Source organism: Notothenia rossii (genome assembly GCF_949606895.1).
Source record: "Notothenia rossii genome assembly, chromosome: 4".
In the NCBI taxonomy this organism is placed as follows: Eukaryota; Metazoa; Chordata; class Actinopteri; order Perciformes; family Nototheniidae; genus Notothenia; species Notothenia rossii.
This window is the reverse complement of record NC_136902.1, coordinates 81,097,241-81,122,179: the sequence shown is the minus strand read 5'-3', so window position 1 is coordinate 81,122,179 and position 24,939 is coordinate 81,097,241. Positions and strand designations below refer to the sequence as shown.

At 42.9% G+C, this 24,939-nt stretch overlaps 2 protein-coding genes across 2 annotated transcripts; one reads left to right on the top strand and one right to left on the bottom strand.

Annotated features, from left to right (window-relative positions):
* Window positions 1-5,953: 5,953 nt before the first annotated feature.
* On the bottom strand, window positions 5,954-11,938 carry msantd4 (Myb/SANT-like DNA-binding domain containing 4 with coiled-coils; the record flags this gene model as incomplete). Its single annotated transcript, XM_079673864.1, has 6 exons — window positions 5,954-8,097; window positions 9,359-9,649; window positions 9,742-9,837; window positions 10,500-10,689; window positions 11,722-11,778; window positions 11,916-11,938. 6 exons carry the CDS (start codon window positions 11,936-11,938, stop codon window positions 7,345-7,347), a joined length of 1,410 nt encoding a protein of 469 aa, XP_079529990.1. The 3' UTR covers window positions 5,954-7,344.
* A 269-nt stretch (window positions 11,939-12,207) lies between these two features.
* On the top strand, window positions 12,208-24,795 carry aasdhppt (aminoadipate-semialdehyde dehydrogenase-phosphopantetheinyl transferase). Its single transcript, XM_079676217.1, has 7 exons — window positions 12,208-12,609; window positions 13,799-13,912; window positions 14,455-14,584; window positions 15,191-15,312; window positions 16,178-16,339; window positions 23,292-23,360; window positions 23,760-24,795. Exons 1-7 carry the CDS (start codon window positions 12,466-12,468, stop codon window positions 23,943-23,945), a joined length of 927 nt encoding a protein of 308 aa, XP_079532343.1. The 5' UTR covers window positions 12,208-12,465; the 3' UTR covers window positions 23,946-24,795.
* The last annotated feature ends 144 nt before the right edge of the window (window positions 24,796-24,939 follow it).

Below are 24,939 nucleotides of genomic sequence, written 5' to 3'. Positions count from 1 at the left end.
CCTGCCCAGATATGGCCCAATGTGACTGACCTGGAACTGGTGTACAAAGTGGACCTCATATGTTTGATTAACATTTTTAAAACAATTTAAACGTGTGACGGGTCAATTTGCATCTGAGTGTGAATAATCACATAGCAACCCTTTAATATAAGGCCCAATAACTTAGTGAAAGCTTAGTCCTCCCTTGCTTCCATTACCATCTGCCCCTGCAGGCAGCTAAGCAGATATCACATGGAAGGAAGTCCAAACGGCTGACTTGAGCGTAGGGTAACTATTGACCTCAATACTTCATACCTCCTAGCCCTAATCCATTGAAAGACCAACAGCGCAACCAATAGAGCTGCTGGTCGCACTCAAAAAAATGGCGCAGCCCACCATGACAAACCATCTGACTGAAAGCCATAATCGACACCATCAATAAAGGCATGCAAGTTGTTTTATCATCCTCTCACAGAAACCTGGCTGTAGATGAAATACTGGTCGCCTCCAAGGCTAAAACTGGGGCGACCCAGTATATTACAGCTGAGGAATCAAGCTGTTTGCCATGGATGGTTTAAAGAATTAATATACACAGTGGACTTTTCAGTTTACACAAGCAAATGCAACATCCCCTCTCAGCATGGCCTGATGTTGTGATGTCCCTTTTGCAACCACGTTACCTTGGCACAGGCTATCACATACTGTATGGACAAGTTATATTCTAGCCCCAAGCTATTCAGGGTTTACCTGGAAGACTTGCAAGGAAAAGGGAGAAAAATAAATTGCCCTCAGACAAAAAAAAAAAAGCATGATAGTAAGATTACCATAAAATTGATTTGAGATGATCCAATCATCTATCTAAAATGTATGGACAATGACATAGTATCATTTTCCTACAAATTTCCCATAGCACATATGGCGGTTGAAAATTTAAAACAAAAACAACTTAAAAATCGTTGACATGAACAACATTTAGATAACGAAAAATGTACTCTTATAAAAAGGTATACTACTATGTATCAGATCACCTAGTATATTTCAAAACGTTTTTTATTTTACATTAACCACTAGACTCGAGTAACAATGTGGTACAAGTTTTAATCAACAAAAGGACAATATATTATACTACATGTAGCCTACCGAGAATAGGAGACAACTGTGTGTACTTTCAGTCATAACAGAGCTACTGTATGTTTAAGTGCCACTCACTGATCTAAGCATCATCAATATATTATCACTACTTGGATTGGTGATGTTCAACACCACAAGCACGCGTCCATGTTAACCATGTCACACGTCCAGTATTTTAGTTTTTGCAAAATACATACGAGGCATCTGTATTTCTCTCATTTTTCTCCACTGGTAGAAAGGGCAATTCTGCTCACAAAGACCTAAGATCAACTCTGAGGTCCATACACTGTTTTTAAAATCCTCAAACACCCAGGTGAATGTCAGACATGCTTTTAAGGTATTAGGCCCAAATGTGGCTTTAGACCAGAGACAGAGGCCTTTTACCAAGAGTCAGATCCCTTGCAATAGGGAGGCATTGTTTGCCATCATTGCCACCTTTTGGACCTGAGCACATCTTAGTCTGTGGACATTAAAGTATATTCTTTACAGCTGTTTCCGCTCTGCTAATAATCATCAAGCTGGCTCTGCTTGTAACATAAGGACAACAGTTCCACACAGGAGTTGCCCAAAACAATCATTTATTTTTAACTAACAGTGTCTACAACCAACAACAAAAACAAACAGAAGAGTGGTGTCCTGCTGCAACGAGCAGGGCAGCTGAGAGAGAGCGAGAGCCTGTTCTGCAGCCCTCTTATATCCTGGAATCAAGGGCCACAGGTGAGTCCCATCACTGCTGATTACAAGAAACACACAGGTTACAGGTCACAGGTCACACCCCCCCATAAAAGAAGTGTCCCCAAGACACTGAAACATCCAACCCAATAACAGAGCTTATACATGAAACATAGATGATACCCTATTTTACCACTGCCTACATTCCACATTCACCAACTCAGCAACCCTGGCACCCTGGAAGCAACAAGAGCAGGAATACACTGGAAAAAAGAAGTGAAACCAGGAACAAAACACCCTTAAGGTACTGCTCTCGACAAAGCATCAGCCATCACATGTTGGGAACCTTTGAGATGTCGAATGTCCAACTGGAAAGGCTGTAGAAACAGGGACCATCTCATTAACCGCTGGTTTGGGTTTGGTGACTTCCTCGGCGTGGCAAACCTGGGACAAGAGCTTCATCAACTCACTACGAGAGACAGACAATGGAACAACAGGCAGTGAAAAAACAGCATTCCCCAAATTGCCTTTTGGGCCTTGCTCTTTATAGGCCTGGGCTCTTGTTACTGCACAAGGTGAAAAAAAAATGGGTTACATGCTAGAAATACCTTTGTCCGCTTTTTCTCAGAGTCAGCAAGTTCTCTCACCACTGGCTTTGATGATACCACTGGTGAAGGAAGCACATCGGGCCACAGTCTGCCACCAGCCAAATCATTACCCAGGATGACTGCCACTCCTGGAACAGGCAAAGAAGGCCGGACTCCCATGGCAACCTCGCCCTGCCCCAAATCACAGGACAACACCAACCAATGCTTTGGAGCAGACAGCAAATGCATCCCCATTCCCCTAGACAATACACAACTTCCAGTGTCAGTTTCCGAGGAAAATGGAAGAACACCCTCACTTATGTACGAATCCAAAGCACCCGTGTCTCTCAGTATCTTAACAAGGAGTTTCTTGCCACTTCCTTGCAAAGACACATAACCTTGACGTATGAAAGGGGCTTCTCCTCCTGCAGGGCTAGTCCCAAGTTAGAAACCGCAGCAGCAACTGGTGGCGGGGTGGTATGGAGTTTAACCGCAGCTATATCCTCATCCCTAGCAACCTTGTGGGCAGTATGGAGTTTAACCGCAGCTATAGCCTCCTCCCTAGCAACCTTGTGGGCAGGAGCTGCCAGGGCAACAGGCCTGGGAACCTGACCATTTTGGAGTCCCTTGGTTTTTGCATTAAGTTCCGGGCATTCATTTTTCCAGTGACCATTACCCAAACCAAAGTTGCAAGTATTTTGATCTACTTTGTCCCTCCAGCTATGCACGGACCTTTGCTCCGATCCCAAAACTTCACCCACTCTACCTCTGGGGTCACCAGACCAGTTATTTCTGCTCCCCCAGTCAAATCTCTCCCCTGAATGAAGCTTGTGTGTTAAAGTGTATTCATCAGCTAACATCCCGGCGTCTGTTACATTTGTAACCTTATTCTCATTGAGGTATGTAGCAACGCATTCTGGAAGGATATCTTTGAATTGTTCAAGGAGGAACAGTTCCCTCAAATCATTAAGATTTACTACTTCGGAAGCCGTGACTCATCAATTCAATCGTCAGCTCCCGAACAAGTTCCACATAGGTCTGTCCTTCTGACTTCCTTAGCTTCCTGAACTGCTGACGGTAGGCCTCAGGCACCAACTCATAAGCTTTTAGCACTGCAGTCTTTACCCTCAAGTAATCTTCACTGTTAGCCATACTTAATGCAGAGAATGCTGAGCCCTACCAGTTAACTTACACACTTACACACTAACAGCAATGTTTTCAGACCACTGTCGTCTTTGGCTAAGTCGCTCAAAAAGTCAAAAAAACGAATCTACAGTCTTCTCCTCAAATTTCTATAACAACCTCAAGTTATAAGCTACATCAAAAGTAGCTGGGGACACCCCAGAAGAAAGCTTACCCTCTTGGATGAGGTCCAACTTGTAACGCTCTTGTTGCAATTCAGCTTCCCGCACCACTGTAGTTAACCTTAAACACTCCATCTCAGTTTCCTGTTCACGAGCTCTAGCCCGGTCCTCACGAGCACTTGCTCGTTCCTCACGAGCACTTGCTCGTTCCTCACGTTCACTGTCTTGTTGGTACTGCAGCAGCATTATTTCCTTTCTCTGTTCAAATGTCATTTCACAAAAGTTAAACAAAGAAAAACCTGCACTTCTCTGCCGCTCTGGATTTATAGCTGCCTTCTCAGCCAACTCCTCCTCGGAACAATCATCGACAGCCACTGTTGGCAGAACTTCTTGCAGTACCAACTGGGCCTGTAACGTAGTCACTATGGTGTCTTTACGACCCTGCTTTGGAACGTCTACTTCAAAATGCTCTGCAATTTTTAACAGTTGGTCTTTAACACATTTTTCCAGCAGTTCCACACTGGGACAATTAACAAAATCTGTCAATGTAGCCATGATTATGCGAACTCCCTTGAACCTGTTGCACAGACAACTAAAAATATATATATTTTTTTTTTGTCTCACTCTAGTCTTCATGCATGCCACGACAGGTGTTTTAAACACTTACCCAATGACCCGGTAAAGCCCCAGCGAAGCTGTTACTCACCAAGACAGCCACGGACGTGTACCCATGACAAAAAAATTTCGAATCATGTTTATGCACAAAAATAACAAACAAACCAACAAGCTCCCCTGAAGGAGATGTTGCTTATCCCTATCAGGAAAGGTAATTCCAAAGCTACTCCTTAATGCCCTACACCAGGAACAAACTGTCTAATAATCAAGGCAGACAAATCAAGTCAACACATATCACCTGGTTCTTGGATCGGACGAGCCCCCATATGTTACAAGCTGGCTCTGCTTGTAATAAGGACAACAGTTCCACACAGGAGTTTGCCCAAAACAATCATTTTTTTTAACTAACAGTGTCTACAACCAACAATAAAACAAACAGAAGAGCGGTGTCCTGCTGCACCGAGCAGGGCAGCTGAGAGAGAGCGAGAGCCTGTTCTGCAGCCCTCTTATATCCTGGAATCAAGGGCCACAGGTGGGTCCCATCACTGCTGATTACAAGAAACACACAGGTTACAGCAGCACCACCTGATGAACAACCACAGGGTTGTCACAGTTAGCTGTAAGGCTCCGGCCTGTTCAGCCTAATATGATTATTTTTCAATTTGACTGCATTGCTGTAATAGATAAATAGGTAATAACAGTATAGATTTCAAATGTAAAAACTGGCAACTCCACCTCTGGTTTCAACTGCCTTGTCTTAGACAGTCCACAAAGCAGTTGATCGAGTCACTGCAAAAATTGAGGGGACCCTTTTTCCTAACAAACAATAGAGTGGATTGTCACACCATGCAGCTCTTAATCCAGACAGAGCTAAAGAAGAACCTTTTATATAGCTTTCATTTCGCAGGCAGACAACACAATAACCCTTAAATGGAAAAATATACTAGTCTTTGTGATTCGATCTGCCCGCTTTGAGTCCCTGCCTTTGTGTGTGTATGTATCTATGGAAGCACAGGTGAATTCAGAGTTTAAAAGAGGTCTCACTGATGGATTAAAACATTTACTAACTGTAACTTGCCAGCTCTCTTGGCTATTTTCAGCTAAAGGTTTGTGGATCCCATTTTGCTGCTCTCCTGCCAATATGACACAGATAAACAATTTTAAAAAAGGCACGAGTTTCATGAAATCCTCAAAAGTGTACTTCAGATGCAGGGTTTGTGTATCACATCAGTGTTATGCTCTCCAAGTAATTTGAACGCTTGTCTTTTCTTATCAGCCTGCATTGATCCAAGGGAGGCGTGTGGTGCAGTGGGTTGTGCGTTGGTGTTCGGATCAAGGTGTCACAGGTTCAAACTCCACTGTAGTCAGCATGTCGTTGTGTCCCTGAAACACTTCACCCCAAATTGCTCCTGTGGGGATTGTCCACAGTATTGAGTATGTAAGTCCCTTTGGATAAAAGTGTCTAACAAGTGACATGTCATGTAATGTAATCCAGGGAACTCCTGATGGGCTTCATAAGGAGCATCACTACAGAGGAGATTAATGCTTTATTTCTAATTTTCTCCTTGTTCTCTTTCCCCATTATTCTTCAAAGGCAACGCTGAGGACATAAAGGCACAATAAGGTCCACAGAGGTTTTGTAAAAGCATTGCTTTGGAGCTTGGATGTGGAACAGATTTTATTCATTTCTAATCTATAATAATAACACATTTTGTCTGAAGGTCACATTTTTTTCTTCAACAAACTTGTCAACACAGACGCACAGAGAGTAACAAATGCAAAAGATGCATACAATTAAAATAGAAGAAAACAATTTTAAAAAGCCATGTGACCTGATAACAACTTTCTTTTTAAAGGATGAATTGGTATTTTGTTAGGAATTAAGTTACAAAAAACTTGTTTAAATAGTTTACAACAAAATGGCATAATAAAGTGTCTTTGATGTGTTAGACAACCTTCAGTACACAGTAGCAGAATGTAGTTTTCAGCAGCCAGTAACACACGAGAAAAATAAGAAGAAATATTTCACTATAATTGTCTAGCATGCAAACAACAATTCCAGTAGCTGCTCATTTCAGGACTCTTTTCAAAATCCACACATCTTGATGGGAAAAACATCAAGTGTTATTTCACAGCAGACACAGTAGGAAATAACCAGGTGTAAATAACTCAATCAATGATAGCTGAATTCCATTTAGCTTTAAGGGAATATTGTTATTCAGCCTCACTGTCAGGGCTAGCTGGGATAACAAAACAGAGCAATCATTAATGTTATTAGTAACACTTGTGCTTTTCATGACATGACAAATAAAAATATCTACTGTGAAAAAAAGAAAAGATGAAATATTTGTTTTAAAGTGGTGGACGAATGTATAAAATGCCTATCATTCACCTGTAAACGATATATTCATACCATCGATTGACAGCATAACATAAATAGCGTACAAATACTTCCGTACAAGTAACATTGGTTTATTTTGTTCTTGTGTGTTGGAAGCTAAATTATACAGAGAAGCACCCATGCAGTAGATTCATTGGCACTGGTGTTGTGCATAAACACAGAATGAATCATCATGATTCCATTCTTTCATATGCCATTGTCATTTAACATTAGTAAGCGTTGATATCCCAATTCATGTTTAACTTCATTTTACTGCACGTTTTGATGAAATACTCAACATTTTATAAATCAAATAGTTTCAAGGCCAAACAGCTGGATGTGCCAAACTAATCCTAGATGTTATCATCGTGGCGTATTTTCTGTCCTGTCACCCATTTTATGAAGACATCATAAGGCACTGATTTATCATGGTGGTCATAAATGTGTCAGCCCTCCATCTCAGTCTTCTCCTTGGCCAAATTCCAGTCAGGAATGATCATATAACTGTCTCACACCATCCTTAAGGATGTTTCTTTGTAAGGAACTCAATTAAGGAGCAGCTGCTGATGCAATTCATGAATTCTGGGTTGTTTTCAGTATTACGAGCAACCCTGAAGCTGGTGAAAATTGAATGTATTATCCATCCCTTTTTTTATCTCTTTTATCCGCCTTATTCTCAGTGGCCCTGATGATCTTTGTGCAGCTGCATTCTCTCTTTCTCCACTTGGAGGCGCTCTCTCTCAATCTGAAGTCTGCCGGCCTCAAATTTGAAAAACTGCAGCCTCTCTTTCTCCAGCTGCACTCTCTCCTTCTCTAGTTTTAGCCTTTCAGTTTCCAGGTCCACCAATGGCATCCAGCCTTTACTGTCTTTCTCCCTATGTCCATCATGAGTGGAGGATAAAGAAGACGTGGAGGACGAAGGCGGGCCTTGTTGGGGCGGCAGGTTAAAGGATGAGTCCACACGCTCTGAATGTCTGAGCAGCAGAAGCCTCAGCCTCTCCCTCTCCACCTGTAACCTCTCTCTCTCCAGCTGCAGCCTTTCCCTCTCTACCTCCATCTGACGGAGTCGCTCCTTCTCCACCACCAGCCGCTCTTTCTCCACAGCCAGGCGTTCAGTTTCCACAGCCAGTCGCTGCCTTTCCAGCTCCAATCGCTGTTTCTCAACAGCAACCACAAACCCGGCCCCCATGTTTTCATGATTGTTTAATCCACCCAGAGCGTGAGCTTGCATCCCCATCAGGCCTCCAGCGTGGGGCAGGTCTCTGTTGGTGGTGGAGGTTGGTGCCTTAGAAGAGCTAAGCATGCCCAAGTCATTGTGGCAGTAAACATTCCCAACATGCCCCTCGCCACGTGACTCTATGTCGCTGAGGAGTGAGGGAATATCATCATCTTCTATTTCTCCGTCTCCCATATCACCATCACCATGCAGCTAGAAGGATAAAGGGAGATCATTAAATACAGACTAGACCTATTTTCCCATAGACTGTATTAAACATGGACATGGTCTCCATGAAGACACCCACATGTTTCTGACGTGCCATGGGCGAAGAAGTGGGCTGTTGTAGGAGCATAAACTGGCCTGTGTGATAAAGCAAGCAGACATCTAGCAGCTCCTCTGACCACACCCACCTGTCACTCAAGGCCATGACATCCTTAATTGTGCACTCAATATTTTTAACAGGTGAGTTATATGAAAAAATACACCCCTTTAATCTCCTATGAATAGGGAGTTTAGCATGATATGACTATGCTTTACTGCTGTAGAGTTGGGCGTTTTACGATGGGGGTCTATTGGGATCAACTCACTAATGGAGTCGAAGGTCGACACTTGGATTTTGCACATGGCTTTAACTTTACTTGTCATGAGAGGCAACACTGCTCTTATCCTGTGAAAACAGCTCTACTGTACTGTGTATAGTGTGTCTCTAGAGGGAGTTCTCCAAGTCTAAGAAACTAACCCTGATGATAGGTTACGAAATGTGAGATTGAGTTGCATTATGGGAAAGGTAGGAGTTGAAGTGTTTATATAGCTTCACTCATGTAATTGTTAACACATATTGCAAAGTGTTGATAGTTATATTCCTGAAGACAACTCTGAGCTTCTGTGTTGTGAGTTTTTGATTTTAAATAGACTTGATACAGGTTCATAACACTGGAGAGAAATAGGCTGCAAGGTTTTTTAGGGATTTTATGAGGAACATTGTAACACTGCAGTGTGAACAAATTATGATTATCTGATAACAAATCTTAATGCAATCAGAAAAACATACATTTTAATCAAGTTTTAATTAAATCCTAATGAATGAACACATCCCTTAATTTAATGTAATTCCTACCTTGTGAACATACAAGAGTGCAATCAATAGGCCAGATTAACAGGAGCCACTTGATATAAAATATGCTGGCATCATCACTGGGATGTGTAAAACATAACTACCTCTGCTTATGAGGATATTAATCAAGCTCATTAACACATCATCAAGGTTAACATACGTAGGGTACTTGTAGGGACATTAACCGTGTTAATGTGAGCTCTGCATCAAAAAGCATGAAGGAGATTGAGAAAATCCTTTTGTCCTCATTTACATGCAAATGTAATTAATAGACGGAGGTTTAATTAGAGTATCTAATCCATAGTAAATGTATACACACTCACTGCGGCACCATAATGTTGATGATGGGTTTCTTACCCTGTATTCAGTGACATCTTCCTCCATCTTCACCCCCATTATGGACTGCCCGCTCGGCTCACTGAGAGCCACCAACTCCGGCCAGTCGCAGTGGCAATCCTTGGAGAGGCTGGAGAGGTCAAGCAGCTGGTCACATCCAGATCCCAGAGAAGCTGCCTCATGCTCAGGGGAGGACTGATCATACTCAGTCTTCAGGGCCATAGACGAGGATGAGGAGGAGGAGAGGGACAGCTCAGCCCGAATCTGTTTTCTCTTCATCAGTGCACGCCAGTCTAAGTAACGACGCTTCACCTGCACAGGAGATAGGGATGGAAAGGGACTAGTGTTTTTAAAAGTGAAAAAGGAAATATAAAAGTGTGATTTGAATTTAGGGATAAACAAACCTCTGCTGCAGTGCGTAGCTCTCCTTCCCCCAGTGAATTAACACCGCGAGCCACTTCTTCCCATGCCTGTCTCTTCAGCTCATTAATGGCTGTGTTCTGTTCACACACAACGAGGAGAATATAAATAACAATTACAAATGTTGTGTTGGGATAAGTAAAGCCTGGAAGTGTGAGTTATGCAGGTTCATTTCAAAAATACCAAAGATGCCAGTTTTTCATAAACATAACAAAACCATATTATTCTCTGAAGTAAAGCAGAAGGATCATTTTTGAGGCCAATAGCAATGCTGAAAGAATATTATTACCATGAATAAATAATTAATTATTTTTGACAAAGAACAGTTAAATGTATATGAATATATTTGTTTTAAAAATTGGGACCAAGATGTGCAGTGAGCTGGATGTATTGCAGATGAAAAATAAAAATGTTAGTGCTCTCTGGTGGACATTGGAGATAATAGGGATGCTGCTAAATAATTGTTTTATATACTTTGGAATTTCAGCACTGCGCATTTGTTTTACTTATCAGCTGATCTACCTGTGACGCATTGAATAATCTAGGTTAACTCTTTTATGCCTCATAATTTGTTTTTCTTTGTTGTATGGATGAGCATGTCAAGAACACAGTACAAATTACTCATATATTTAAAATGTATGATTTCAGTAATGAGTTAGTATACACTCACAAAGACATTAAAAAAATAATTCTTCAACTAAAGTCACACACATAGAGGTGAAAGAGAAGAGGAAATCTGCACCTGCTGTCTGGAGAACAACACGTCCGTCCTTTTGTGGATCTCCCTGATAAGAGTCTGTGTTTCTTTCACACTGTAGTTGCTCTTCCTCTTCCTCTTTAGATGTTTAATCTGCAGGAAATCCAGCTTGGCGGCAAGGAGGGGACCGACACCCCAGAGGCACAGAGAGACAAACAGAGAAGAGGAGATATACCTGGAGAGAGAAGGCAAGGGTGAAGTTATGGAGATAGCAAGAAAAAGTAAGGTTAAAGGAAAAAAAAGTGTGGATGGAAACTTGAAGTTCTCCACCTGGGAGGCTCATCCCAACTCTTACACTCAATGCAAGCTCTTTGTAACAGCATGTGATACTTGAAGTTGTGGAAATAAGTGTGATAGGTTGCAGAGCTCACACCAGTTTGGCTTAAAGAGGAAATCAAAAGCCTTATTATTTCCCAGTGGAAGGGTCACTTTTACCTTGATAAGGCCCTGATTCAATGACGTTATAGCCACATTATTAAGAAAAGGCTCTTAGGTGCCCAACCAGCCAGGTGAGCTTACACAGGAAGATAAACACCACAGGCTGAAAAGGCTCTACACATTTCCTGTATGTAAAAAAGGGACACAGAAAGGGAAAAATTAAAGTTGTTGGGATATAAAGTGTGTATGAAGTGTGTGTTAAATCGTCAGTATACCTAAAATCCCTAAATTTGGCACAGATGGCTTTTAGAGTGTGTAACACGTTCGCCACCTTAGACCCTCAATTTGTAGAAGGAAAAACTCGAGATTTAAAAAACTGAAAAAAAGAACACACCATAAAAGGGGAGAATATCCTATTATCCTTGTAGTATAGGATATACAGTAAACACAATATCTAAAAGCCCGACATATGCTCCAAATATGGAAAATATTCAGTGTGTAATGTAAGGTTAATTGCAGGTATATGACATGTGCGTTTCTTATTTTACTACATGTAGATACAATACCCACACACGCAAAATGTGCTTTTTGGTTATACCATCCTGTTTCTCTAACATGTATTTTATAGTTTATATAGAAAACGTGTAGCCCATTTGTTTCAAGGAATAAGCTACGATAGTAGCTAGTGATTCCTATATTTTTTTTTAACCAGACGAGCACGACACAATTTTATCTTCGTAATTACACATGTAACACCGTCATGTCTGTTGCCTATTCTACCACCACCCCAATATAACTATATATGCAATATATTTCTAATACAACTCACCTTGCGCACACAGATGTTCCGAAATCACAACAACATCGTAGAGGTACAATTGTAATGCTGCATTCAATGTGAGTCGGAAAAAACTTATATTTTAATATTTACGCTTTAGATGCGTCTTTTTGGTGCAAATTGGATAACATATGTTGAATAGAAAATTGGACCGTGAATTAAAACATTTTGTTTTCTTTATTAACGCATCAACGCAATCCCCCGCCATTATGTAGACGAGGAAATACGTTTAAAAGCATTGTAAGAAAGAGGCGTGGGTGAATTGTTTTTTAAAGGTGTGATAGTAAGGAAATCCATGTATTTATAATTAACTTGCTTCGGGGAATTATTTATGCCTGAGGTATGCAAAAACTATTGTATTTATTGAAAACACAACATGGCTTTGCCGTTTTTACAATATTCCTGAGAGTAAGTAAATGTATCGTTTGTTGCGCACTGTTCTGATCGCTCCTATTGGCCAGTCCTCCACCGCGCCCACTTATGACGATGTTGAGTCACGCTGGGCTCTTCCGGGCAGGTTAATCACTCTCAAATCCAAAAAGGTAAACAGAGTTGTCATTTTATTAACAGCTCTCAGTTATGTGTTGCTCTGGTGCTCCACTGTTAAGTTATAAAGCATCAGATGAGTGCTGTTGTCGGTCAAATCCTACATGCTAATGTGTGATGCTAACTCGTTAGCTAACTTGTAAGCAGTCTGAAGTTGTGGAGGAGAGATGACCAAAGCGAGGTGAAGAGATGGGCTCTGTTCGCTGGGCTTTTCTCTGTGGGTCCTGGAGACCCAGCAGGTCTGAGTGGATATTAGCTAACCGCTGCATCCAGCGGGAGGAAAGAGACAGGATCGGACAGTTCGTGTTTGCAAAGGATGCAAAGTCAGCCATGGTGAGTCTGACTGTATACTTTGGGTTATCTTACTGTGGAATACCACCCGAGTTAGGTCCTTTCCCAGTGGTCAAATAAAAAATATCCACGTGTAACATTATAATTTGTCCACAACCAAGGAATTAGTAGACAATACCTAGGGGAAGTCCTTCTTAAGTTGGAAATGTAAGTTCACATACTGACTGTATTACTACTATACACTGGAAGAGTATGACCTGTTTTTATTAGATGTTTGTACTCCTTGTATTTTATATAAATATTTGTATATAAAGATAATCATATTTCAATGGAAACCTGCCATATTTGCCCAGTGTAGAGGTAGAAACACACTGCATGGAATTGGAGTCATTAGGTCACTATGGCCTCAGAGCTATTGTGTTCATAACATTCATAACAATATTAATTTAAAATAAAATAAAATAATTACGTAAATCTCATTCAAAGAGTTGTGCCATACGTGTACTTATACAATTCCTTATATAACATTCCTTATTCCTAATATAAAAGATTTCAATTTGAATAAAAAAGATTATTTCCTAAAATGTTTCAAATAAAACAGAAATAAGCACTCAAATCCCGTTAAAAAAATGATGTTCCTAATGTATCTAGTATAGTTATTCAACGCTGCATTGACTTAGCAACATGTCAGCTGAGGACAAGAGACAACTGGACGTAATGGAAGTCATTAACACTGCTTTAAGGATTATTAGCTGACGCTAGACATCAAAACAAGATCCTACGGTTTCAACAGTTTACAACTAAGACACTCCACTAAGAATCATTAAGACCAATACTTCCTGCTCATATCCCAAAGCTGTCCTTCTTTACACTGCAGGCCTCGTGGCATGGTAAATAATGGTGCAACAGGGCAGATGTTTTTATGCACTTGTTTGTTGTTTGATGTTGCTGCTAATTTCCTAACAGGTGCCATGTTTCATCTACAGTTTTCTCAAGAGAGGATTTTATGTCTCCCATATGCTTTATGTTTTAATAATTATTTTATGACTTTAGATATTACCAAGAATGTATATTTTATTATATCTATTATATGCTTTATGAGTGATTAGCTCTACTATTTGTGTCTTTCTCTGTCTTTCCTAAGGGAGCTCACTTAGTTTCATTCCAATCAATCATGTCGATATGGCTATAAAGTATTTAATTTTGAATACACTGACCATCTGTCTCTCAGGCTGGCAGGTTGCTGCTGAGGAGATTTGTGTGTGAGAGGATGGGGATCCCGTGGTCAGAGATCAGATTGGAGCGATCTCCCAGGGGGAAACCTTACCTGGCAGCTCCACTAAAGGTTAACACCGTGATTGTTATCTAAAGTAAACAAAGCCTGGATTTGTACTTCCTATCCCACCATTGGGCCAGTGTTGACTATCAGAACACAGTGATAAAGTATTGAAATGCACTTGTTTGCCCCTTAACTACACCTACAGGGAACATTAATCGTATGTAGTATTTTAGATGTATAACAGGGTATGTGTTCTACATCACAATCTATATAGTAAGACAAATATGACTTTGCATGGAACTTGGGCACTTTTTGAGCTCGACACATAACGCATGTAAATGCATTTATACTGGATTGTAACAAATAGTTATTTCAAGTCAATGCACAATTATAATATTGTGTAATCCAGCGCTTATAATTGATGCTTTTGTACAGTTATGGTTACAGACTTTCTCAACCAAAACAAATAAGTTTCCTGTTTTTTGTTAAAAGATTCTATAAATAACGATGTTATCTCAAGCTTTTTTGGCCAAAATAATCTTTAAGTGAAAATCTGACCTACTAGCCATGTTCTATGTCGTCTTGTTCAAATATCCACTTACTTCCAGGTCAGATCAGATTCAGGCACTGAACCCCCGTCCTGGAGTTTCAATCTGTCCCACCAGGGGGACTACGCTGTGCTCGCTGCAGAGCAGGGGGGGCAGGTCGGAGTGGATATCATGAAGAACACCATGCCAGGTAAATGACATGTAAATGAGAATGTGTTTATTGATTTCAAAAGAATGGTTTGGAATAGCAGCAGAGAGGGAAAAAAACATCAACTCACGTATGACACATTTTGAGAAAAACTGTTATAGTTGGGGACTTAAAAGCACACACACATGTGTTGTTACAGATATTTTGTTGATTTCTTCTGAAATGTGAAACTTTTCCAAATTCAAACATGCTCCATTTGATCATGATAAGGCTTAAAATATGAGACTTCTAAACTCAGTGTCAGCAGCTGAAGTCCTAACAATGAGGCAGAAATATATTTTATATTTTCTGTGTGTTTTTCAATTTGACCACAAGAGGCCACTGTTGCCTTTTTAATGTAAAAGGTTAAGGCGTGTATAAGTGTTTGGATTCCTCTGTGGTGTGTGCACGTGTGTGTTACAGTCACATTTATATATGAGGCTTTTCTTAGAAATGAACCATCCACAAGTATCTAAAAAAAAAAAAATGTAATCCTGCTCTATTCTACCTCTGACACTTCATTTTCTTTCCCCTCGTCTCCCTCCTTCCCTTTCCTTCTGTTTTGGTCTCGTCCTTCCTTCTCTCTCCACCTTCCTTCATTCCCTCCAGGTACCAGCTCTGTGCCGGAGTTTTTCCGCATCATGACTCGTCAGTTTACAGCGTACGAGTGGAGTGTCATCCAATCAGCCGGCTCGGAGCACCTGCAGCTAGCCGCGTTCTACCGCCACTGGGTAACCATGGCAACCGTCCTACCCTTTCGTCACATTGCATTGCTGCTGGGCCCCACGGGCGGTGTTTGTGTGTGTGTGGGGGGGGGGGGGGGGGGCATAGGGAGGAAATAACATTGTCAATGTCCTTTGAGACACACACACATTTGTACAAAAATAAGTATTCCTGTGTGATTTCTTTACTTAATTCAAATATGTATCTTTTTGTCCCGTTTTGTGCTTCTCTATCCCTGCATTTCATTGTTACTTAGTCCTCTCTTTCTTCTCACCACCTCTAACTTGTTTTTTCTCCATGCATGCGCACACACACACACACACACACACACACACACACACACACACACACACACACACACACACACACACACACACACACACACACACACACACACACACACACACACACACACACACACAGATGGACGGCGACAGCAATGGTGGTGCTAAGTAAAGATGTTGTGAGAGTGAGAGGGTGGCACAGAGACGTCAAGCTCTGATATCATCATCACCACACTGTTGACTAATGGCAGAGTTCGACGGTTGCCATAGTGATTAGCCTTGTAATACTGTTATTGTGGCTCATTGGCTGCCGAGCTGGGTTGGTTTTGGCTGGACACACACACACAAACACACAAAGTCACTCTTTTGTATACGCACTGTTATACATGTGTGCATAGATTCCCATCTGTTGTGGTTTTAAGTTATTGTGCTACGGAGCCAAAACAGACAAACACACAGAAACACAAAGAGGCACAAACAGACTGTATTTCTCCGATTTGTCAGGCATACAAATGTCCTTCTTTTTCCTTATGTGCCGGGGATCATTTTCTGCATGCAACTGATCAACTTTCCTCCCTTTTCCTCCAAGGCCTTGAAGGAGAGCTTCATCAAAGCCATTGGCACGGGTCTGGGCTTTAACCTGCAGAGGGTGGAGTTTCACCTGGCCCCTGAACACCTCACACAGAAACATGTACTGCGCCAGACCAAGATGCATCTCGATGAGGAAGAAGAAGAGGACTGGATATTTGAAGTGAGTCTTGTGTGTGTCAAAGGACAAAAGATTATACATGGTAATATTCCAAATATGATGACCTGATATAAACAATAATCTGTAGTTTTACCTTAATTTCCTGTTCTGAGAAATAATTGTGTAATATTGGAAGCAGCAGGCAGTGTTTTTGAGCGAATCATTGGCAAAAAGTGTTTTCCTTTTGTAAGTGGGTATGATTCACGTTTTTTATTTATTTGGATCCTTCAAATGTTTTATCTTGCCCAAAAGAGGCTTTGCCAATGTGGTTTTTCCGCACCATATAAAGGAATAGTTCCATCATATCCGTATCTCAGTCTCAACGCCTTGCCAAGATATTGTCTTGCACATTACACAGCTTGTTTAAGTATTTTTGCAAAACTATTCATCCATTAATTTAAGACGGGGAACAAAGACAGTTTTGTTATTGAAAAGAGGCATGTCCAATGTATAGCATCACAGACAGACAATATTTACTTTGACTGCACTCCTTTTATGTAAAGATAGTTTTAAAAATGCTAATGTCCTCTTATACTGTAACTAACATTATGTACAGTTTGACGCTGCTTTAAGGGAATCAATTAGCTGAAAAGCAGCTCTCTGTGGGCTCCTGTTCCACTGCTCCTAACACTACGATGGGTCATATGCAGAGAAACCATTTTGTTACAAAGTAAGTAGGCCTACTGTGTAATGACAATAAAAGTACAAAAAAATTAAAAAAAGTATTCCAGTGGCTGCCCCCCCTTTGAAAGTATCTGCAAAGTGAATCACGTGTGGTCTTTGAAGAGAAATACCCACAATGGATCGCACTAAGGGAGCCTTCAAGTGGCCCTCCAACACTGGGACAAGAGTAAGAGGAGTGCACCCTCATTCACTGTCAGAGTATAAGAATCCTCTGTTGCCATCTTTTTCTCATTTGATCTCCTCCTTTCTGCTCTTCTTCTCTCCTCACCTTTATGTATTGTCCTCTCCACCTCTACTTTGATGTATTTTAGTCTCGTTTTCTCTCTCCGCCTTATTCTCCCCCCTGTATTTTCCCTCTCTATTCCCCCTCACATCCTCCTCCTCTTTCCTTCATGGCCACGGGAAGATGGATTGACAAGTGACTGCTAAAAGGTTACCACTGGTCTGAAAAGCCTAATGTCCCGTCTCCTCGCCTCTCTCCATCCCTCTCGAGGTCGCCGAGGCTTAATGGTGTTTTAGTGTCTGTGTTTTCACACTGGGGAATAACAGCTCACTTGTATTGATCGCAGGTAGATGGCAATGCATGTGTCTTCTTTGTAACTGTAGACGTGTAGGGCAAAGTGAGGCAACAGCAACATACAGGATGAAGAGGAGCGAGTTGAAGCAAGAATCAGTGAAGCATAAACTGAAAATGGGATGCTCCCGCTAAATCTCCCCTGCACTGCCTCATTATACAGCTGTTTGATTCCATATGTACATAATATTCATTTGTGTAAGTTTGTCAGGTATTTGAACAGAAAACATTACAGTGTTGTTTTTAAACAAATATAAATAAGGGCTAATTTGCCAAATTAATTTTTTTTTTGTTGACAGAAAAAGAACCTGCATCTATTTTGATAATCAAATCCGTCATTCAAGCAGAAATGCCAAACATTTGATGGTACCAGGATCCTAATATATGAACATTTCCTCCTTTTTCTGCACTGTATATCATTGCAAATTGCGTACCTTAAAGTTTTGAACTGTTCAACATTTTATAGACAAAATTATTAATCAATGAATCTAGAAAATAATCAGCACACAATTAATTAATATCAGCCCTAATACCATGGTATTCGAGCTTACTATTTTCTCCTATCATCTATAGAATAACTAGATTTGATTGGCAATGAGAACAGTTCTTTCAATTATTCCAACTAAACAACAAGATTTTTTTATATAGATTACAATCAATACAATACATTTGACATTAAAATGAAGGGTTAATAGATTCTAACACTACGTTAAGCAGGTGTTGTAAATCATTTACATCAGATGTTTAATCCTGTGAATTGCTATTAAATATGACATTGTTTTAGAGCACAGACACACTACAGAGAAGCTGTTCCTCTCCCTGTGCTTGCCCAATAACAGACACGCATCATTATATGTAATCAGGGAATGATTGCAGTGTTCTTGAGAGGTCAAATCATCTCAAATTTAAATGTTTAGTTTTTCATGTCATACAGAAATTGACACAGTCGGAGCGAACAGAGAGATGAGACGAGCAGCAGTCTGGTAACCTCCTGTCCTCTGACTCGCTGAGTGCTGATTGGCTGGACCAGAGAGCAGCTGTGACTGATTACTTCCTGCTGACCTCTGCTGATCCCTCCTGCGGACTCTAGACAGAACCTGAAGGACCTATCAATGCCAAAAATACACAGAAAAAAATCGAAATATTCTCTTTTCAATAACAATTCCTGCTGAAATGTATCTAAATGTTTCTGTTTGGGCTCTCTATGCTCCCTTCTATCTGCCGTGTTGTTACCAACTCCCCACAGCACACACACACACACACACACACACACACACACACACACACACACACACACACACACACACACACACACACACACGCACACACGCACACACCACCTGTTACTCCCACGTATACACACTTAGTTTTTGGCCTTTCATTTCCAGCATTTGTTGTCGCCTACAAAGCAAGTTATAGAGTGGACACATTAAGAACGAACGTTTGAAAGGACATTTTTTTGGACAATCAAGGCTCAACAGGATTGATAGTAATGGTGTGAGAAATGTGAATAAAAGATGAAGTCAAAGGGATGTTTCATGTTAAGTACTGTAGGATAAGAAGGTCAACAGAAACTAAATCTGCACAGATTCAAAAAATCTGAACATATAGATTTGAATCTGATTTTGCCATTTATAATTGTAATATTATTAGCACAGATGATATAGCATGGGTTCATAAGTTAAGATAGTACTTTATTGATCCCAATTTGGGAAATGTGTGTGTTGCAGCAGCATAACATCATCTAGCTAGGCATTGGCATTTTTCAGTAAATGAATTTATGCTTTATGCTATACCTCTCTGAAGAACCAGCACCTTACCGTGGTAGAGAGGTTTGTGTGCCCTGATGAACCTGGGGGCTGTGTTGTCTGGAACCTTGTGTTCCTGGTAGGGTCTCCCATGGCAAATTGGTCTCAGGCAAGGGGCCAGACTAAGATTGGTTCAAAAGACCTCATGAAAGACGACACACGAAGTGAGGATACCCGGCCCGGAGGAAGCCCGGGGTCCCCTTCTGGAGCCAGGCCCAGAAGGAGGACTCGTCGGCGAGCGTCTGGTGGCCGGGCTTGCCACGGAGCCCGGCCGGGCACAGCCCGAAAAGGCAACGTGGGCAACACCTCCGCTTCTCCGTCCCGCGGGCCCACCACCTACGGGAAACAGCAATGGGGTCGGGTGCGCTGCCAGAAGGGTGGCAGTGAAGGCAGAGGGTCTCGACGGACCAGACCCGGGCGACAGAAGCTGGCTTTGGGGACGTGGAACGTCACCTCTCTGGGGGGGAAGGAGTCGGAGCTTGTGCGGGAGGTGGAGCGTTACCAGTTGGATCTGGTTGGGCTCACCTCTACGCACAGCGTCGGCTCTGGAACCTTACTTCTGGATAGGGGTTGGACTCTATTCTTCTCCGGAGTTGCTCAAGGTGTGAGGCGCCGGGCGGGTGTGGGGATACTCACAAGTCCCCGGTTGGGTGCTTCGTTGTTGGAGTCTACCCCAGTGGACGAGAGGGTTGCCTCCCTACGCCTGCGGGTTATGGGGGGGAAAACTCTGACTGTTGTGTGTGCTTATGCACCCAACAGCAGTTCAGAGTATACGGCCTTCTTGGAGACCCTGGAAAGAGTCCTGTATGGGGCTCCTGAAGGGGACTCTTTAATCTTGCTGGGAGACTTCAACGCACATGTGGGCAATGATGGAGACACTTGGAGGGGAGTGATTGGGAGGAACGGCCCCCCTGATCTGAACCGGAGTGGTGGTTTGTTACTGGACTTCTGTGCTAGTCATGGATTGGCCATAACAAACACCATGTTCGAACATAAGGATGCTCATAAGTGTACGTGGTACCAGAGCACCCTAGGCAGAAGGTCCATGATCGATTTGGTTATCGTATCATCGGACCTGAGGCCGTATGTTTTGGACACTCGGGTAAAGAGAGGGGCGGAGTTGTCAACTGATCACCATCTGGTGGTGAGTTGGGTCGAGTGGCGGGGGAAGCCTTTGGATAGACCTGGTAAGCCCAAACGTGTAGTTCGGGTGAACTGGGAACGTCTGGAGGAGGCCCAAGTTCAGGAGGCCTTCAACTCACACCTCCGGCGGAGCTTTTCGGGCATTCCTGTGGAGGTTGGGGACATTGAACCAGAGTGGTCGGTGTTCAAAGCCTCTATTGCCGAAGCCGCGGCGGGGAGCTGTGGTCTCAAGGTCCTAGGTGCCTCAAGGGGCGGTAACCCTCGAACCTCCTGGTGGACACCGGTGGTCAGGGAAGCCGTCCGACTGAAGAAGGAGGCCTTCAGGGATTTGTTATCCCGGGGGACTCCCGAGGCAGTTGCAAGGTACCGACAGGCCCGAAGGGCAGCAGCCTCAGCCGTGGCCGAGGCAAAGCAGCGGGTGTGGGAGAAGTTCGGAGAAGACATGGAAAAAGACTTTCGGGCGGCACCAAAGTTGTTCTGGAAAACTGTCCGACACCTCAGGAGGGGGAAGCAGGGAACCATCCAAGCTGTGTACAGTAAGGATGGGACGTTGTTGACCTCAACTGATGGAGTGTTAGGGCGTTGGAAGGAGCACTTTGAGGAACTCCTGAACCCGACAACTCCGCCCTCTATGTTAGAGGCAGAGCTGGAGTATGAAGGGGGATCGACACCAATCTCCCGGGGGGAGGTCACTGAGGTCGTCAAACAACTTCACAGTGGCAAAGCCCCGGGGGTGGATGAGATCCGCCCAGAAATGCTGAAGGCTCTGGGTGTTGAGGGACTGTCATGGTTGACACGTCTCATCAACGTTGCGTGGAAGTCGGAAACAGTACCGAAGGAGTGGCAGACCGGAGTGGTGGTTCCCCTTTTCAAAAAGGGGGATCAGAGGGTGTGTGCCAATTACCGAGGCATCACACTACTCAGCCTCCCCGGGAAAGTTTACTCTAAGGTACTCGAAAGGAGGGTCAGGCCGATTGTCGAACCTCAGATTGAGGAGGAACAATGCGGATTCCGTCCTGGTCGTGGAACGACGGATCAGCTTTTTACTCTCGCAAGGATCCTGGAGGGTGCCTGGGAGTATGCTTATCCAGTCTACATGTGTTTTGTAGACTTGGAGAAGGCATATGACCGGGTTCCAAGGGAGTCACTGTGGGAGGTGCTGCGGGAGTATGGGGTGAGGGGGTCTCTACTCAGGGCCATCCAATCTCTGTACTCCCAAAGCGAGAGCTGTGTCCGGGTCCTCGGCAGTAAGTCGGACCCATTTCAGGTGAGGGTTGGCCTCCGCCAGGGCTGCGCTTTGTCACCAATCCTGTTTGTAATATACATGGATCGGATTTCGAGGCGTAGTCGTGGGGGAGGGGGTCTGCAGTTCGGTGGACTAAGGATTGCACCACTGCTTTTTGCAGATGATGTGGTTCTGATGGCTTCATCGGTCTGCGACCTTCAGCACTCACTGGATCGGTTCGCAACCGAGTGTGAAGCGGCTGGGATGAGGATCAGCACCTCCAAATCTGAGGCCATGGTTCTCAGCAGGAAACCGATGGACTGTCCACTCCAAGTAGGGAATGAGTCCTTGCCCCAAGTGAAGGAGTTCAAGTATCTCGGGGTCTTGTTCTCGAGTGAGGGAACAATGGAGCGTGAGATGGGTCGGAGAATCGGAGCAGCGGGAGCGGTACTGCAGTCTCTTTACCGCACCGTTGTGACGAAAAGGGAGCTGAGCCAAAAGGCAAAGCTCTCTGTCTACCGGGCCATTTTCGTTCCTACCCTCACCTATGGTCATGAAGGATGGGTCATGACCGAAAGAACGAGATCGCGGGTACAAGCGGCCGAGATGGGTTTTCTCCGCAGGGTGGCTGGTGTCTCCCTTAGGGATAAGGTGAGAAGTTCGGTCATCCGGGAGGGACTCGGAGTTGAACCGCTCCTCCTTCGCGTCGAAAGGAGCCAGTTGAGGTGGTTCGGGCACCTAGTTAGGATGCCACCTGGGCGCCTCCCTAGGGAGGTGTTCCAGGCACGTCCAGCTGGGAAGAGACCAAGGGGTAGACCTAGAACCAGATGGAGGGATTATATCTCTTCTCTGGCCTGGGAGCGCCTTGGGATCCCCCAGTCAGAGCTGGTTGATGTGGCCAGGGAAAAGAAAGTTTGGGGCTCTCTGCTGGAACTGCTACCTCCGCGACCCGACCACGGATAAGCGGGAGAAGATGGATGGATGGATGGAATTTATGCTTGATGTTTTTCTTCTATCACAAGCACGGGTATCGCTTGGCAAGCGTCATGTGACTTGTAAATAAAGCAATCTGACTGAACCCTGAACTGACTGAACCCATGCTTGCTCGAAGAAACTCATTCACATGCATTTATTCAACAGATCCGGGTGCGTGCTGTACAGTATCAACACCTGTGCACATATCTATTATTTGTCTTATAGTACTTGCTCTATATTTCTAAGTGTTTGCTCTGAATTTTAATTAGCAAAATGTGTTTTAATATGTTATGATATGGGGGTTATATAAGTGTGTGTGTGTGTGTGTGTGTGTGTGTGTGTGTGTGTGTGTGTGTGTGTGTGTGTGTGTGTGTGTGTGTGTGTGTGTGTGTGTGTGTGTGTGTGTGTGTGTGTGTGTGTGTGTGTGTGTGTGTGTGTGTGTGTGTGTGTGTGTGTGTGTGTGTGTGTGTGTGTGTGTGTGTGTGTGTGTGTGTGTGTGTGTGTGTGTGTGTGTGTGTGTGTGTGTGTGTGTCTGTGTGTCTGCAGGAGAGCTTGCTGGATGCTGACCATCATGTTGCTGTAGCACTCGGACCAACAGACAAAACAGGGTCTGAGGTAAGGATATTAACAATATTAACAGTTGCTCATATTTATAACTATTTCTTTCAGCATGAATAATGAAATGGAAGTTTTCAAAAGTCATTTAAATGTTTCATTAGCAGCCAAAACACTGCACAGTTTTCTGATCACCTCTGAAACCGTGAAGAAGATGTGCTTAAAGATCACGGCTTTCTCTGATAAGAGGTTTAACACCCGACAGTGAATGTCCAAATGCTTGCCTTGTAATAATGCCAAACATTTGAAGGTTTATTATTCGCCAATAACTAGTGATCTACAATACATGTCACATCATTTAAACTTTTTAAGACATGACACATTGGTCTTTAGGATTGTGCATTGTAGGAGTATTTTGAGGTATTTTAGTAATACAAGGCTCTTCTCTCTTCCTCTCAGCTTTTTCGTCCGTCTCTTCCCCCTGCCAGCTCATTTGCGCTGCTGTCGTTCAGCGACCTCACCGCCTCCGCCTCCCCTCTGACGGAGGAAGACCCCGCCTGCTGGGATAGCTTCGAGATGAAGGCTGAAGCTCCACAGAGACAAAGAGACACACACACATCAGAACAACCACCTGTCTCACGCTGACGCTCACCTGATATGCACACACACATACACACCTTTCATAAGTGCCAAAATGAAACGCACTCTCACTGACAGTGAAGCTGCTTTTTCATTCAACACAAGTCCAGTCAAGTTTATTTATAAAAACCAAGGATCACAGGTCTGTCTCACAGGACTTCAGAATCCTCACAGGTTCTGACACCTTCTATCTTTAAATCCTCGGTTCAGGTGGAGAAGAAGTCCAAAAGAAATCTGATTCACACACGAGAAATACTGTGTGGTACATCCGAACATTAAATGTTGATCAATACATTGATAGCATTTATATTATTAACTTCCTGTATAATTTAAGAATACACATTGTCCAACGAGCTTCTCATTATTGATCCTTATCGGCCTCACCAATTCATTGTGTGTGTGATGTACAATATGTAATCAAATGTTTCCTCTCAAGGCATCAGCCATTTATTTTTTTTTTTCTCCTGCAGTTATTACAAGTTCCATGCAGAGCAACATGTAAAGTATCCAAGTACTACTTTGCATTGTGTTGTACATGTTTGTAATCTTTTCAGTCCTGCTCTCATCTGTGTGTGTCCTCTTCTTGTCTCACATGGAAGTGTGCCCATGTGCACAGAGCTGGGTAATCATTCAATGTGGTTACAGATCAATATTCTGTGGTATTTTAGCTCATGATCATATTATGTCTTCCTGTTTTCATATGCTACCATACCAGTTAACCATTTTTATTAAAATGCATTGGTTATTGAGCATTTTGTTTTATCCTTTTAAAGTTATTATTTTAGTTATAATCTGAAGCATTTCAGTGGCAGCGCAGTTTGCAAATGAATGCAAAATAAATCATCATATTACTTTACATGTGATTTTGCTTTATTTTGCCAAATTGTGACGATATTGGAAAGACTATTTGGTGTGTGTGTGTGTGTGTGTGTGTGTGTGTGTGTGTGTGTGTGTGTGTGTGTGTGTGTGTGTGTGTGTGTGTGTGTGTGTGTGTGTGTGT

Excerpts from the sequence above, each read along its gene's own strand:
- aasdhppt (XM_079676217.1), top strand. The coding sequence starts at position 12,466 with ATGGGCTCTGTTCGCTGGGCTTTTCTCTGTGGGTCCTGGAGACCCAGC. Across the intron at positions 13,913-14,454 it reads ACCTGGCAGCTCCACTAAAG|GTCAGATCAGATTCAGGCAC; the intron begins GTTAACACCGTG and ends ACTTACTTCCAG. Across the intron at positions 23,361-23,759 it reads CAGACAAAACAGGGTCTGAG|CTTTTTCGTCCGTCTCTTCC; the intron begins GTAAGGATATTA and ends TCTTCCTCTCAG.